Source organism: Phoenix dactylifera, chromosome 3, assembly GCF_051530095.1.
Source record: "Phoenix dactylifera cultivar Ajwa chromosome 3, Ajwa_hap1_PhDact_Kaust_v1.1, whole genome shotgun sequence".
Classification (NCBI taxonomy): Eukaryota; Viridiplantae; Streptophyta; class Magnoliopsida; order Arecales; family Arecaceae; genus Phoenix; species Phoenix dactylifera.
In genome coordinates, this window is record NC_143192.1 from 10920887 (window position 1) to 10938873 (window position 17987).

At 35.8% G+C, this 17987-nt stretch overlaps 1 protein-coding gene across 8 annotated transcripts; it reads right to left on the bottom strand.

Annotated features, from left to right (window-relative positions):
• Positions 1–1865: 1865 nt before the first annotated feature.
• LOC103714781 (uncharacterized) lies at positions 1866–16503 on the bottom strand. 8 transcript variants are annotated; one of them, XM_008802189.5, is made up of 13 exons: positions 16131–16503; positions 15558–15623; positions 14868–15136; positions 14711–14785; positions 14551–14609; positions 14312–14447; positions 13563–13659; positions 13305–13371; positions 9598–9696; positions 5974–6063; positions 4129–4283; positions 3231–3332; positions 1866–2385 (listed from the first exon to the last, which is right to left on the bottom strand). In XM_008802189.5, the coding sequence occupies exons 3-13, from the start codon at positions 15118–15120 to the stop codon at positions 2274–2276; spliced, it is 1245 nt and encodes a 414-aa protein (XP_008800411.3). In that variant the 5' UTR covers positions 15121–15136; positions 15558–15623; positions 16131–16503; the 3' UTR covers positions 1866–2273. The 8 variants fall into 8 exon arrangements, with proteins under 8 accessions (XP_008800411.3, XP_008800409.3, XP_088573894.1 ...); XM_008802187.5 differs by having other exon boundaries at positions 5974–6072; XM_088717768.1 differs by having other exon boundaries at positions 14551–14631; positions 16131–16354.
• Positions 16504–17987: the final 1484 nt, after the last annotated feature.

Here is a 17987-nt window from a genome sequence, read left to right on the forward strand (position 1 = left end):
AAACTTTCTAATTAGTTTTACAAATGTTTTCTTTCATTGCTTCTGATAGAGAAATCACTTTGGCAATAGATATCTTTCAGAATAGTGGATCTATGTCTGGCCTGTTTTATGTCAATTCATCCAATTCTGGAGAGATAGTCGTTATCAAATTTGGACTAAAGAGTGGTAATCAAGAAAAGTAAGCAATTGTGTAGATCCTCCCCTAATATTTTCTCACATTATTCTCTCCAGTTTCTAGTATGGTTTTTATGAGGACCCGTGCGAGCATGTGTTTAGTTCCATTTGGTTAGTCTTTTTGGATGAGATTCTGAGTTGTGACAAATGGTATTAGAGCAAATCCAGCCCATAATCTATATGAACTAAAGGATATTGTAGCACAGATCCATTGAGGCTGACTACGAACCAATCGTAGTATTTGTGATTAAATTTGAATGGATTTGAACCCTTAGCCTTACACGAATCACCAGATTTTAAAGAAAATTAAAATTTGTCCATACATAACCATGATGGAATAAATTAATCCCTCCTATGCAACCTGTAACCCTGCTAGGGGAATAACCGTCTTAAACAGTGAAGAGCCACCAGCTGCCACAAGTGCCGACCAAGCATCACGGATAACAAAACCTGCTCCACCATTTAAAGTGGTTGTTGTTTTATCAATAGTAATTCTCTTGTTCGCCTTGGAAATGATGTGAATCGCAGATTGTTGATGTTTGCTCATTGGTGAGATCAAATAGTTGGCCAATGACCTGAAAGAAGAAGCAGGAGAGAATTGAAAAGATCTAGGTGTAGAAGTCCTTGCCATGGTTGAGGGCATGTGGTGATGGCAAGGAGTTCAATGAAGGATCCAGAGCATAGAGGAAGGGATGAAGGGATAGTTGAGAGTACAAACAATGATGAAAGTGGTGGAGACCATCACTGCTATGTAAGAGGAGAGCCAAGGTTTGGAGAAATAAAGAAGATGGAGGGCATGGTTGAGGACGGCAAAGGATTGAGGAATTGGTAAAGGTAATCCTTGAGGAAGAGTGATGCTTCACAGCATAAAGCAGGGGAGGAAGGCCTAATTAAGGAGAGGAGGGCCATAGTACATAACATAAGATGATTGGCAGAGGAAATGGTAGGCTTAGGATTTCATTTCTAAAAAGATAAGAAGTGGGAGGTGACAGGGAAAGGGAATAGTACATTTAACCTTTCACCATTCCGAAAGGATTGAATCTGGATATCCATCCAAAAAAAAAAAAAAGATGGCTTGGTTCCACAAAAAAAGGGGAGAAGCAGCAGCGCAAAACCCCACAGAAGTAAAGGCACAAGTGCACATAATGGTGGACCACTCAGGGATGGCCTCCTAGTCTCAATCTCTCCTAATACATTATTACACTTTTTCAGATGTTCAGCTGTTTCTATTTCTTTCTTCTCTCTTTTACTCAGGGATGGCCTACTAGTCTCAATCTCTCCTAATACATTACACTCTTTCAGTTGTTCAGTTGTTCTATTTCTGTCTCTCTTCTCTCTCCTAATTAGGCTTCTCTTTCCTTGTCTAGTACTTAATAAGGATCCTATCCACTCATCAACCTTCCCTTTCTTTATGTTTTCCTTTTTCCTTTCTTAAAATTCTCTTTTAGCCTTTCTTCTCTCTTAATTAAACATGCATCGCATGCATGCTAATGTTTATGAAAAGAAGCTTTAGTAATTAGCGCAAAGGAGAGACCTACAACATGCAAACCAAAATTGAGAGTTGGGTAAATTAACCTTAAACAGCTATTTGTTTGGGAATGAAGCAGATATAGAACCAAATAGCTCTTGAAAAATAAACACAAATAAGGAATAGTTATTCTTGGGAAATTTACACATGCCAAACATAAATATTTAAAAGGAAAGCTATCAGGAGATATTCCTGTTAGGAAGCCTTTATTTATGCCTGCCTTTTCTTAAGGTACCAAAACACCCTCACTGCTCATCCTAGAATTATTCTAGAAATTCTAGCCAAATAAAAATAGGAAGAGCTTGTACAATGAGCAACAAGGTTTTTCTTTTAAAAAAAAGAAAAGAAAAAGAACAAGAAATAACAGGTTATTTCTTCATTGGTGAAATGGAATCATTTCTGTCATTTATTATCTACATTTTATGTTTCAAAAGACTTGTAAATAAGAGATCCCTCGCACATCCAATGATCTACCGCACAGTGGTATGCAAAACTGTCACCCTTTCACTCGCTGTATGCATCCAACTTCTCAAGGCTGGTACTCTTCTGCCTTTGTCTCCTCCAAAATTTTCTACTGACAGTTATCCTCTTTCTTCCATGAAGCATCCAATGGAGGAAGTTGGTAGTCATCCGGTTTCAAAGCCAATGCAAAATCTGGCAACGTCGGTGCCGTCTGAAGAATCCTGCATAATTAGCCACCACAGCAACTTTTACTAGTATGTCTTCGTAGATAGCCAACTCAGACTTCAACATTTACTGTGTCACAAATAGCTAATGCCACAGTTGTCGGGTTTACAACAAAAATAAGCCATTAAGGAACCAAAATTATAAGAGAGAGAGAGAGAGAGATGTTTCTAGTTTACAAGTTCAGGATCTGCATATTATCACATTCACCAGCTCAAGCATTCCTAAATAATGTTCTTCTCACAGATCCAAGCATGTGGTTTTAAGACGATGCACTGTCAAAACCACATCAGTTTTTATCAATTTCATGGTTCAGCGCCATTCCATCGGGATTCAGAGAAAACATGTAAAACAAAATATTTTCAATAACAAAGAAACAAATTTCAGAAAAAAGAATTTCACAAATAATATTGGATCATACATTTCAGACCTAGTAAATACAAGATCTAGAAGATATTGACATATGTTTACACCGGGTCACAAAATTTGCAGTCAGTGGGGGAAAGTGCTATGGCATTGAATGTACACAGGCTGCAAAATCAAGTTAATATATGAATATACAAGACAAATTGTTGACTCTGACAAATGAGCCCCAAAAAAGGAACATCTCAAAAGAATGCAAAGAACCACATGGATGGTGTCATGCTAGGGTGTGAAATTCAAGTGGTTGTCCACTGCTTTATTCATGAAAGAACCTTGGCAAAGGGCAATTAACTAATTATGGAATCAGAGCTACAAGCACGTACCAGTAGAGGTCATGCAATACTTGCAAATATTGAAGTTAGACAAACTATTATCAACATATTTCAGCAAAAGATCTTATGTCAATTTTTAAGATGGTTACCTTTCTTGACTGTAGAGATCTCGATTGATTTTAACCTTGCTTGAGGCATCTTTGGGGATCTTCTCGGAAAGGTACTTCATAGATCCCCACAGAGGAGGAATCCTGTAAAGAGATCAGTTGGTGAAGACTTGAGTATGTTACAGGAATTATGATAGTTTACCAAAGTAGTACTTCACCAAGAGCAATTTCTTCCACTCAATTTTGACCAAGGTATTTTATATATAACTAAGTCAAAAATGAAGCAATACAGGAATTCTAGATAAGAGACAGAAGCAACTCAGCTGTTGATATAAAGAAGATGGAACAGTTATAACATTGTTTAAAAACTTAAAGTGCCTAGCAAGGCAGGATGCCATTTACAAGGCATCCTGACTATAAAATGAGATAATATTCTGAAAGACAATTAAGTGATTTGTATTTAATCTTCCATTACATGGAAAATAATTTGATTGAGTCTTGGTTGGTCGTGTGTCTTGAGATACTTCTAAGAACATTGCTATAACAATGCTACAGCAAGGGCACAATTCACTTTCATGAGTCAGTAATTTACAGGTACAACAAAATGAAATTATACTACAGAGTTCCATGCTAGAAGACTCCACTCCATAATTTTGTTGATGGTAAGGGGAGGGATAAAATCCATTCGATTTATAATGTTAAAGAGAAAGGACTGAGAAGTTGAGTTTTTGGGGGGGCAACTGAAAATTTGATCAAACATTGTATGGACGTCGGTATGGATTAAGAACATGTTTGCTACGATATCTTCCTGCTATAAAACAACCAAAAAGATTACCAAGGAAAAAATGACACTTGCCATGTTGTAACATTGAGCATCTAAAAAAGGGGGGAAAACAAAAATGAAGACTGCTCAATGAAGGTAGGCCAATGATAAAATTACTTGGAGATAGGAGGCATCAGATTGAAGGCCGCACAGGCTTTCTTGCTTTCTTTGAGAAATTCCTCAGCTGCTTGCAGAGCAGCTACAGCCATTCCATGGGATTTCTCTGTTTTCCCCTCATCAAGGATCAATCCATGGTAATAATATGCAGCAGCCTGGTAGATAGAAAAATATATGTAAAACATGTCGAATTCTGTAGAAGTATTAAATTACAACAGGAAGATGCAGATATAGATTTCTTCAGGTTTCCTAATGCATTTAAGCACTGTTTTAAGCAGACTCTCTGTCTCCCTCTGTGCGCGCATGCAAGAGAGAGAGAGAGAGCATTTCATATCCAACTTGGTGTGTCTTGGGACATGACAGAAGATATCTCATAATTTTCTAATTCTAGGAGCATCCAGAAAAAGTGAGAGGATATAAATTATACTTCATAAAATACAAAATTTCCACTGAAAGATTAATATACAGTTTCATGGTATCAGCAATATATTGTTCCAATTTATTGATCTTATATGGTGGTTTTATTTTTTTTTCTATTCAGATTATAAATTTGTTAACCATATTTTTAACATTTAGGTGGCATGTGGTGACCCAAATGGAATCACCATGGTGATCTTAGATTACCAGTGATCCTCATCCTGGGGTAAGCTGATCCCTGATGAATTAAGATCATGCATATGGTATGCTATGTTCCAGTGCTTAAAGATTCCCAATTATCCACGAGTAACTTGTTGGTTTGCCTTGGAAATCCAAGATCGTTAGCCATATAATACCAAAACTACCCCTAATCTATTTTATATATTTGCACCTACTAAAGAGACTTCTCAAATAAATCATAGGAAAATACACATGATTGGCTGGCAGCATGTCTATGCAATTTATATGTAGAATTGTTTGGACAGACCACTTAATTTGACAGTCAAATTATTAGTCCTATATAAATATATTAAGTGTTATTATAGAATTAATATTTCATTTATACTTATATTATATTATTATTTTAATATTAATATTATTTTGATTAAGAAAATAAGGCAAATAGAAGTAATATTTTAAATAACTTCATAGTATAAATGTAAAGTAAAATAATATATTTTTATTTTTAATTATAAAAATATAACTGAATAATATGATAATAATATGAAATATATATCATGCATACTATATTTCTACCCGCATCACCCTTGATCTTGGAATCATCACCCCATACCAAAAGCTCCCTTAAGGAAAAGAGATCATCCACAATCACCAAAGCATGGACAAAAGAGTTTTGGATTTTGTTAAAGAACATCTCTACAATATTTCCCAGAATTATTCATAATCACGTAAGACAAAATATCTAATTTACATCTGATTATTTTACAACATGAAAAATAAAAAAGAAAAAGGTGGTTTACTGCATCTTCTCTAATTTGATTCCAGGCACTTAAACTAGACAGAAACAAGAACCTCTATATCATATATATGAGGTCAGTTTTCTTAAATCCTGACGATTTTTATGTTTATACTATTAAGTCTTCAGATAGAATCAATTGAAGTTATCTAGTTCTTAATTTTGTTTACAAACTAATATATGTAATGAATATTTTAATCTCGTTAGGTATTTAGAGTTCTGAAGTGACATGTGACATATCAGTCGATTAAGATCATCTCATTGTGGAACATGTTCTGGCAGCACTGAACTCTGACTAATATGTGTTTTAAAGCAATAGAAGCAAAAGTAAAATTTAGTAACACAAGAACATTATAAACCATAACCTTTAAGAACTATTCATGCAGAGAAAATAAAATGCTTAAAATAAGTTTATAGGAACAATGAAAAGAAAACAGAAGTGGTTGTCATACCTTTGCTTCAACATATTTCCACTTCACAAAAAGTTGATGTTTCTTCCCCCAGCCATCAGAGAAATGAAGTTGTGATATGTTATCATGAGCCTGTGTAGACTAGAATGAGCTCAGCCACAAGAGAAACATTTATATATATATATATATATAGATAGATAGATAGATAGATAGATAGATAAAGTTTGGCACCTAAGAACAAATTTGACCTATTTAACTGTTAAAAAAATTAAAAAGAAAAGGCAAGGTAGCCTGAACAGCATGACAAATGACCTAAAATTTGCATATCAAGTATGTCATCGGAAGAGTCGAGAGGCTGCAATTCAGGTCAGGGAGCAATGATACCTTGTGTGCCTGGCAGCAAGCACCAATCAGGAACAATGTAAAATTGGTAAAGTGTAGCTAAGTTAGACTTCTTCATCTAGCTCTATGTATAAAAATACAAAAGCACAAAAAATGGAAGCAAAGCATTGCAACATGAAGCATTTATGATTCAAAGCAAGTAAGATGTCAGAGTAAAAAACAAGCAATTCATCTCAGATTCATTCTACTATAAGTTACAAATTGAAATTTATCAAAGATTCACAATATTTATAGAAAAATGTGGGAGGGAACAAATCCATGTTCCCAGTTAAATATATAGATCCTACAGTTGAATCCACAAGCCTCGGTTCCGATGCTCAATTGACCGCTATACCTACAATACTTGATGATGAGGTCAATAACAATGTTCTCATGATGAAGGCACACAATTATGGCTTCAATGCATCTCAATGAGTGATTGCAAGACATTCGATCATTCATTAGATGGTGCAGCATGCTGGATGTGGAAAACTGGCAAAGAATGGATCATCATACTGACAGATGTCACATACGAAGTGATGTTCATCAATGACTAGGCTTCTGGATGCTCTCTCAAATGATAAGCCGCAGTTAGATCCAGTGTTTGTTGGTTGATGGATCATCAATAGCATGATCTTGCTGAACCTCAACCCCGAGATCTTCAAAGATCAATCCTCAATCTCTATAAGTTCTTCCATTAGAACTTCAATGTCATAACTCAAGGCTAACAAATTATTGTTCAGAAATTATCCTGAAAAATGAATCCATAAATTTTGAGCACTCATTTGCCAGATCTTCTCATATCACCTATTTTTCTTCAATTTGGGGTCCCCCTCCCCCAACTCCCAACTTTATAAGAATTTAAGGTAGCATGCTCTCCATATGGTCAAACTAAATGTCTATGCTCTATTGTGACTCTTGATGCCAAAGCAACTTCTGTTGTCGAAGCAATTCCTCATGTAAACAGAGCCACGCCTCATGTTATCGAAGCTATCTTCACAGACCACAACCAACTTATCACCACACATTGAAGACATTTTCTTCTCGTGAGCCACAAGAAGTATCTTGTCATTGCGATGCCAATCTGGTGCAGAAATGATACTAACAACTAATTCCATGGCATCATGCAAAACTACATTTATCTGATAACTACAACATTTGCAAATATGAAAATTCAGATTGTGGCAGAAAAATCTGAGGAAACAAGACCATGTTTCCGGGCTAGCTTAACCATATTCTTGAGGCAGATTTTCAAACCTTAGTTGATAAGAAATCCACCTAAAGGAAGAAAAGGACAGAAGGGGAAAAAACTAAGAATTCATTACTTCGGATCAGATATATTGTTTATGACCATTTTCTTGCATATATAAGCTATGATAATTTAAATTCTAAAACTTAAACTTGCACTTAGTCACTAAATAAATCCCAGCTTGTAAATCAAACTTGTAACTAAATTATTAGAAAAAATGTACAATGAATGGTCAAAACAGCCTGGGGGGCTAGGGTGGCATTATTAAAAATATTAGAAAATGCTTACTAAAAATATCATTGGAAAAGAAAACAGAGAGTTGTTTTTCGACTTTACAATCTTAAAAATGAATTCATCTATCACAGTAAGCTTGCGAAAATATAAATAAAATATTGGATAGTAAATAATAAAAATCAAAAATATACATGTCTCAGAAGCACATAAATGAAAAGTAGAGTCAACAATTCATGAATTGAAATCAACAAGAGAAAAATTGAATTACATGTAGATCTTTATAACATTTGAAAAATGAATAGTAGAATAAAAGGTGAAATTTAAATTGTTGTCTATGGTGGTGATGGGGTTAAATTGGGCAGGCATTTAGAGGTTTAAAAGGAATGTGCCTCCCCACCCCAGGACACCTCTTGGTTCTACCATTGCCTTGTGAGGATCTGTGCATGCATGCATCGAGTCCCATATCATTGTGCACTGGGGAAATCTTGTGTACTTATATTGGGCCAAGGAACTCAAGTAATAACTTCCTAGCTAGCCTGTCTAGGTGAGGTCCTAGGTCATCGCATCTCTACAACCCTAATACAATCCTAGGACATGCAAATCATGAAAATTTGGTCAAAACAAGTGTTACCTGGACCGTTGCATTAAACATTTATCAGTTAGTTGGATACATAGCAGAGCTTTTCAAATGAAGTAAGCTTGGCTTAAATTGCAAGTGAGACAATTTACCAAAATTTCTTGAAACAACAGACTTTTTCAACAGAAATTTCAAGAAAAACATTAGATGAATCTTAAATGTCTTTAAAAGCCCATTATAATGAGCAATAAGAGCAAATAATTGAGTGCAAAGCTGAGAGGCCAAACACTTTTGGATTCTCAATTATGACCTACCAAAATCCAATAAATACGGGTGAAAAAGAAAAAGAGAAGCAGCATGCAGTCATGATATTTATTCACATTCTTTAAAATGTTATGCATTCTAGAAAGATCTAGAATTCAAACAAATATTCGACTTTTTACAGGAAATCTTCATTTTGAATTATTAACTATAAGAAACATGGAATTTTGTTCCAGCAATAGCTCAGCAGAAGTATTTCACTTCCTTTGTCCATTAGAAAAGGAACATTTATTTTATAAACTATTGTAAATTTTCATATAACAGCATGGACTATTAGAGATTTACAAAGATTTTTTTCTTTTTTCATATATAAATTCACGAAGAAATTTGAAAATCAATCTAGTTGAGGTGAATGAGTGCAGGAGAATGGTGTCAAGTGCTGACAACTAAACATGGCAATAACTGGATAGGAGAATGAAGTGCAAAATTTGGCAGCCTTGTGTGGAGCAGTTGCCAGAAGCCAAGAAGAACAGGACCATCTATTCTTTGTAACTAATAAAGAAGTTGTCGCTAACTATTTAACAGATAAAATGCACAATAAAAGTTAACAATTCAAAAGAGTGGAAATTTCTTGACAAAACTAAATTTGCAAGCTAACTATTGAGCATGAAGTGGAGAGAATGAGGGTGAAAGAGAAATGAAGGGGAAGAAAAGAAATATAACTAGAACTGAATATCCTCATTTTATAGTGATAAAACTATAAACTAGATATCCTTATATATTGATAGAATGCAAAAAGTAAGAAAAAGATGGGGGAAAAAAGAGCATGAAGTTATAAGTGAATTAATCAGTGTCATAGAATCAACCCAACAAAATATGAGAAAAGAGAATTGAAAACATTAAGGAATGAAGAAAAGGAATGTCAAGAAAGAACTGATCACGTAGTTAAAGAAAGTATCGGTACCTGATGCCAATACTTGACCATCTCACATGCTAACCGGCGTTTAACTGCTAGTGTGGCCTTTGGACTATCAATTGCCATCCCAAGTTGAATATCAACACCCTATATTATCAACCATGGAAAGATCGAAAAATGTGAGATCGGTGAGACTGATGAAGTGATTTTCGCTTGACTAGGGTTGAAATTGAAAAAAAAAAAGCAACAGATACACATGAAAAGGATCCTCAGTCCATCTGATTTTTACAAGTATCATAGAATTGTATGAGTGTAATTGACTGTTAAATGATATTCAAGAAATGAAAATATATATTCAGAATTTTTTCGCATCAAAAAGAAAACCTTGCATACCGTGCATCGTGAACAACTAATAGAAATTGAATACTAATAATATGCAGAAGCAGAAGCCATTGTTGTGTCTTTTTTTTGTACCAATAGTATACAGAAGTCATTACTGTGTTTTATTTAGTGAAAGACTATATCACTCAAAGAAAGGATTCTAAACTTTAATTTCTAGTACATCGGAAACTTAATACATGGTCCTTTCTTCGACCGAACTTTAACATGCAGCCCTTCGACCACTATCCTTTAACTTTTAGTATTGCACACACTTATATGGGATTGACACATACTTGCACTTATATACACACCTATACTAGTTTTTGCACGCAGTTATATTGTCCCTATGCACTGTTATATTATCCCTGCACATACTTATAATTGTGTGTGCACAGTTATTTATAACTGGACACATATTTGGGGATGTGTGTACAGCCACTAGGGACAGGGAATAAAAGAAACTATGAAACTTGGGATGGATGTTAAAGTAACAGTCAACAAGGATTAAAAGTTATAGTCCCGTCAATGGAGGGACCGACTATCAATTTACTGCATCATTTTTATATGAATCTTAGTTTGCTCAAGTAGCCATTTTTGCTATATCACGTCATTGAAAAATTATGTACATAAAACAGGGGTAAATTATCATTCATAAAAGTTGAAAAGTTAGCGAGAGAGAAGGGAGAGAGAGAGAGATTGGATTCTTGGTGTTAGTCATCATTGATATCTTTCAAAAAAAAATCACATCATAGGACTTGGTATTTAATTGTTAGTTTGTAGTTTCACGTCAATTAGATACATAAAGTAGAGACTATTACAAAAACCGCCCTGAGATTAGAGGTGAATTACACTTACACCCAAAAGTATGAAAAACCTACGCTACCCCCTGAGGTTTATTTTTATCCAATACTTCAACTCATAACTTAACAGAATGTTAGTCAAACCATTAACTTTAAATAGGACCCAAATGCCACGTCAAAAAAATTTGAAAATGACCCAAAACAACCTTACAAAAACCTTCCTGAGGTTTAGGTTTATTATGCTTACACCCAATATTTTGCAAAAACCTACACTTACAGCCATTTAAAATTGACAGCGGTAGTGAAACTGTTTATCTATTGCAAAAAGTCAAAATTACATCTATAGAAAAATAAGGCTCCTCTATAGAAAAAAGTCAAAATTACATCTTTAAGAGTCTTCTTCTCTTCGACATTAAACGGCTAGAGGTTCTTTCCCACTTCGCTAGCCCACCACGAGCGTCCCTTCCCGAGAAGCGACCAACAACAAGCTTGCTTTCCAACTAACATATGACAACAAGCATCCTTCCCGACCAACCCCCGTCCTTCCTGATCAGATTTTGTTCTCGGTTCTCTACCCACCAATTATAGAGATCAGAAATGCCGGTGTATTATTTACTGATTTTGAGTTCTACTTATCCTATACTATAGATATAATTTCTTAACATTGTCATTATGAATGAAGATTTATATATCTATATATGTAGTTATAATAGCTCTGGCAGCCTATCATCAAAAAGATCCAAATCAGTACGTGCATGAGAACTCTTCTTTTTAGATGGTACATCAGTTGCGGTTCCATAGCCTGGCTTGGACCATGGATAGGCTGGCTTACGAGACAAAACTCATGATGTTAGTTTCCTGCAGCAGAAAATTTTAAAGGCATCCACTTGCTTGAAAGATCTAGATTGCTTTTCCCTTGGCACATGGCTCTTTCCTTATAATTTATCAAGATCAAGCTCGGACCCATGACGTCTCAAGGTCGTTCTCCTTATTAGATGGATGCTATATTACTTAAAGCTAATTTGATCATTTTTAAAAAAATTTCTGACGTGGCATTTAGTCCCATTTAAGTTAACAGTTTGGCTTATGTTAAATTATGAATTAAAGTATTGGATAAAAACAAACCTCATGGGGATAAGCATAGATTTTTCTAACTATTAGATGTAAGTATAATTTATCCCTGATCTTAGAGGGCTTTTAGGAATTTACTCATCACGCAAGGGCAATTTTGACTTTTTCATATGAGGTAAACGGATTCACTAACGCCGTTAATTTAATTGGGTGTAAGTGTAGTTTTACAAACTAGTCGATATAAGTGTAATAAACGTAAACCACAAGGGGTTTTTTGTATTTTACTCTAGAATATTTATGTTCATTCTCAAACAGCAATAATCTAATGGAAAAACCTAATATATATTATAGCAAAGAATATGCAAGAAAAACACAAATATATACAGTCCTCCCTATGATAATAAACTTCAAATTGAATAAAATTCATAACCCACTTTCCAGTAACAAGCAGGTGCCTTAAATCTCCCACTGACTAGGTTCAACAATCTATAATGACAATGTTAGAGTTTTAGTTCACAACACTTTAGTTGGCCTAGTTGGTGCTAACATGTTTCGCCAAAACAGGATAAAACCAAAATCAGTCAACAATTTGGTTGATAGTTCTGCCCAGTTTCAAATGATTTGTCAATTTTAGCCAAATTATTTTAGTCTTCATTTTGGCTTTTTCCAGATTTCAGACAAAAGGAAACTGATATTTTACCAAGCATTAAAGTCTCTAAAGAACTGGATTTGTGTTGTTCCATAAATCAAGACAATGCAAACAGGATAGGAACTGTTATGTTCACCTATTTGGTTCAAAATCTAGAAGACTGATGCACCTTTCTCAAAAAATTCATGTTAACCAAGAGATGCAAATTTGCAACATTAATAAGATAAAAGAAATCAAATGAAGCTTGTTCAGATGGTCCCTGGTAGGACCACACTTCCACAAGTAGTTGAGATGTTCCCCATATCACTTGTTGCATGATAGGGGACTAGAATGTAGTGGTGCGGGTCTGACTTTAACCAATACAATTTCATACAGCTACAGTTCTAGAATGAATAAGCAACTAATACATTCCTAGCTGTGAAGTTTACCTAATATTAATAGCATTACCAAGAAATAGGTTGCATTTCTAAACTAATTTAGGAAGATGGAGCTTTAGAAACAAAACCCTGTATAAGACACTACAGAAACCGACTATGTCATGCAATAACAATTTAAAAACCAATTTAACTTTTAGAGTAAAGTGACGCTGGTGAAGCCATTAAGGCACTGCAGAGAAGATCAGAAAAGAAGCAATCATGAAGCCCACTTTAGCTGCATGTGAGTTTTAAAGGAAAAAGAAAAGAAAAGAAATACAGTGGGGAAACCACCACCAGGGTTCAAAACCTGGACCTCTCCAAACCAGACAATGGTGCCAACCTGGCTGATTGGCAGCTATACCAAAGCTTGATCGATTCAATTAAGGGATTCAAAAATGCATATATATGCATGAATAATGTCAGAGAATAAGTCAGTACCTGACCCAAGGCCTGCATGGAGAGAGCTTTAAGCACTCCTTCTGCGAGGTCTTCTGGGAGATCTCTCCTGCACGTTACATAGGAAATAGAACCATTCGAAACATGCAAAACAAAATCAGTAAAAAACATTGTGGAATCTATAATTCTAAACTTGTGGATATTCTTTAGAATGAGCTGTTCACAGACAATTTTCCACCAGATAACCAGACAAACAAGTTGCAGATGGGTTTGATGACACAGGAACCCAAGATATCAAACCTGAGATCTTGAGGTATTTGAGGAAGAACATGCTGAATAGCGCAATCCAAATAACCTGCTGCCCTCAAGAAAACATCAACAGAGCTCCGTCTGCTCTCTGCAATGAAGGTTGCATTTAAAATGATTATTCATTTCAGTAGTGATCTATGTTGCATCAAGATGCCCCCACCCCCACCCCACCCAATAATAATAATAATAATAATAATCAGCAATTTATACGTACATATGAGAATATCATCATTCATGTAATCTGAAACTACAAAATTTGAGAAGTTTCGGAGAATATGTTAGATGAACACCAACTTGGAGAAAAGGAATTATTTTGTTTGCATATATGACTGGTAATGTCAATTAAAGTTCAACAGGCTTCTTCTTCATGACTCAGTAAGAAAATATCCTACACCAACAGGCTACTTCTTCATGACTCATTAAGCAAATATCCTGCACTATCAACATAAATTAGGACCAATGGTTATCACTTCATTAGCATCAGGTTATTAGGAAAATTATGTAGGTTCAACCAAAAAATATAAAACTATGTGTTCAGCTGTAATTTTAGGTCATTAAGATGCAGATGATAAGAATTTGCTCAACCTCAAAACTAACAAAAGAAATGTTAATGTAATTCCTGAAAAAATCTCAAAAGCTGGTGAAAATATGCTCTGGCTCAATTCAAATATATACAAGGATAATAATCAGACAGATGATGATGCAGCATCTGTAACATATGATCTAGTCTTAGTACCCACCTTCAGATACCCTTGGCTGATAACCATCAGTAGATGTTTTAGGAAGAAGCAACAAATTGGCCAGTGATAAACATATCACAGCCATCAAGTGTAAAACTGACAGCACCTCATACCAAGCGTTTGTCATGGCAGTTTCCTGCATGTATAGGGATCACAGTCAGCTATCTGTATTGCTTGTTCTTTTTTATGTGAAATCCATCTGCATGAGCATTGAGAGGTTAAAAGATACAGAGACACACCCCAACATCATCCTCCTGGTTAACCCAAACAAACCGAATCTTGTCTTTCAATTGACTACCTGTATAGGATAACTCAAGCAACTGTCTGACTAAATAAATATGCAATGAATATGAGAAACAGTGAAAGATCAAATATTTTCTTAGTAATCATTCAAATTACCATCCTCCACCAATCCCAGCAGTACAGGTAAGTAGTCCTCCAGAGCACGAAGAAGATCAGCCAAGGGAGAACCTCCTGCAGGCATGGCAAATATTGGATCAGTCATTATATCTTATGATCAAATTGAATCAACCCCAGGATTCCTAATCCCACAAACCATGTCGAGTAGCTGCTCTCCATCTTGGCTTCACTGCTGATGGTGCCTCCCGGGCAGCCATGACAACTATCCGAGCCCTCAGAGCTGAAAGTCGCTCCACTAGACTCTTTGATAAGCAGTCACCCAATGGCTGTGAAAAGTCCACACTCTTAGGGATTCGGAATCCCGGCACAAACACAGCCACCTCCCCAATATTCCCAGGCCTTATTCTGTGTCCACCTGAATCTCTTGGTGTGGATACCAGGCATCCCATATTCTAAAACTTATTTCTGCCAACACAAGCTTAGTAACATGAGCAATAAACATATATGCAAAAGAAATGAAAGTCTTTCTTAAGATATAAGCACTGGTAGAGACCAGACACGATCAAGACCAAGAAAATAGGTAAGAGAGATGTAGAAGAAGATGATGGTCCCCAAAAATTAAGAGGATGCTGGCAAAACTGAATATACATCTGCGAGATAATTCACAAAGTAATGCGACACATAAAGAAGTATTTATCGTGAGCAAAGATGACACGGCATAAGACGACCTTACAGCCGGCTAAATATGGATCAGAATAATTAAATGCCAACCAACAGAAGTTTAGGTGAATCACGGGCAGCTTTTCTAGGAGATTCGATGAGACAGGTTTAAACTCACGAGCCCTTTTAGAACAGAGAAGCAACTTGACCCATTTAAAGTCCTCACCTTTCTTCTAATTCTTCTTTCCAGCTACCAGAACCTAAATCGAACACCTGGAACTCTGCTCAATCTCTGCATCAATGATTCTCAAGTCAGAGAACAATAGAAGGGGCGGGCGAGACACAAGTGGGGTAAAATAAATAAATAAATAAATTCAGAATACTCGTAAAGGTTAGTTTTCTCTGGTTTATGGCAACCAAAAAAGCGTAATAAAAGTGGGGCACAACTTGAGGAAAATAAGAAGGCAAACGGAAGACCAAAAGGGAAAGCGAGAACCTTTCCTGATTTCTTTATCACATTTTTGGCCGACTGAGGTCCAAAGGACTCCAAATACACTTATGTAAGTTGAGAAATATTGGAAGAATAATTCCGAAAACTAAAAAGTAGAATCCTTTATCCAGAAAAGAAACTGCCAAATTCTAACTACATATGGTTCTCACTCTAGAATGCGTGTCCTAGTAGAAGATCAAATGGGCTCACATCAATACGGAATAGAGAAAAATTGAGCAGATGGAACATGTAAACATTCAAAAGATCCATAAATAAATAAAAAAATACTAAGAGGAATGCGGTATTTACAACACAATCGGGTCTCATTTCTCGATTCGCTCAAAGCTACTAGGGAAGCCCCGGAAAATCCGTGATCGCGGCCGGAGGAGATAAGGAGAGAATTCTCCGAGGAACGGAGGGCTTTGGAGGTAGAACCCTAGAAATGAAGGGAAACTTGGAGGGAGGACGAGAGCTTTTAGAAGCTGAGGTCGAGAGAGAGAGAGAGAAAGAGAGAGAGAGTTCAGAAGGCGCCCAAATGGGACCATTTGAAGGGGGCCACGGAAGTCTTTTCTGATGGAGGCGGCCACAAAAGTCACGCCCACATCCTTCTCATCTCAGGGATGGATGATGTCGGAAGAGAATCCAATTTGAGTCATTTGACATCCAAAGAAGTCCCTATGGTTCATATCCTGGTCGGTTTTTCCTTCTTTTTGTTGTTGTCCCCTTCATCCTTGGTATAAAAATAAATAAATAAATACACTCATGTTATTATGACCTCATGTCTACGTCTGTAGGGAGGGACCAAGTACACCACCGAGCTAATGACCAGTTCAACCGTGAAGCAGCATACACAAAGAAAAACAAAAAAATAAAAAACCCCCATGCACACATGTTTGTAATGTTACTTCGCAGTTGAATTGGTCCATCAGCTCAACAGTAATCTAATGAAACAAAAAAAGTTAACCATATTTAGATATCGGGGAACCACTTTGTAAACAAGTCATAAGAATAGTTATTTTACTAAACTTCTCTTTTCTTTTTGCTACTAAATTGGTATCCATTGCATGCGAGGGAGGCTATAAATACATATAAACCCCCAAGCAGAGCTTCTCACACCACTCATGAAATTTGTCTATGATAATTATGCTGCACGAGATTTGCATGCATGCTATGGAGAATGTTTGCATTGAGTAATAGTAGATAGCATGACCATGGATTTTGTTAATGTTCTAACAGATTATTTTACAACTTGAAATAAATTATGAGTTTGAAGTTAGAATAAGAAAAATGATCAAGCTAACATACACCACCGAAGTTTAAACTTTGGACCTCTCCAAAATTGGGAGCGGTGTCGAGCTGCGCTGAAGCTAGTTGGTTTGAATTAGCAAAATTAGGTTCCTTTGGTTCTCTCAAACTTTGATCCAACAAATATTGGATGCTTCAGATAACATGTATAATATTTGTTATAAGATTTATTGTAAATCTTGAGGCTGAAGTCTGACTGCTACATACATTTAGCAGAGTAGCATGAGAAACATGACAAAAAAGTTTGTGGGGCTATTGCCTGTGATTGTTATAATTGGTCATATTTTTTGGTCATTCAATTGACCCAAGTAAGATGTCAAGCTTGCAACCTCTGTCAAAGTAAGGGGTTACAATTCACAAATGGATGGGTACTTATCTTCTTCTTCTTCTTGGAAAGAAAAGAGGAAATTTCTACCTAGTTCATTAAGAAAATGACAGAAAAGGCATAAATCATTCCTAGCTATAAAATTGAGAAGCAACTATAAAATACATCAAAATAGGCAGAAAAAAATCAAATTTCAAACCAATATGACCCAAAACCTTAAAGACATTTTCCAGCTTAGCACCAAACTCAACAAGATAGCATTATCTAGTCAAAGGAATTTAAAGAAAAAAAAGAAAGAAATCAAATTTCAAACTATGCCAAGTCCATTATTTCCAATATATGTTGAAACATGATGTACTCAATACCCCGGACAAACTACTTAAGTCCATCATTGCCAAGGCTTAATGTTGATGGAGAAATACCACTGAGTTGCCAAAAAATTCCACTTAATTTCCTTGCACTTCTTCCTCATCCGATCTTCCTTCTATGTTTATATCATCTTTTATCAAACATTGCTAAGTTCATTAACCCTTAAC

Coding starts and splice junctions, on each gene's coding strand:
- LOC103714781 (XM_008802187.5), bottom strand. CDS start 15,120: ATGGGATGCCTGGTATCCACACCAAGAGATTCAGGTGGACACAGAATA. Junction 9,697..13,304: donor CCATGCAGGCCTTGGGTCAG/GTACTGACTTAT, acceptor TTGATAATATAG/GGTGTTGATATTCAACTTGG. Junction 2,386..3,230: donor GATCTCTACAGTCAAGAAAG/GTAACCATCTTA, acceptor CTAATTATGCAG/GATTCTTCAGACGGCACCGA.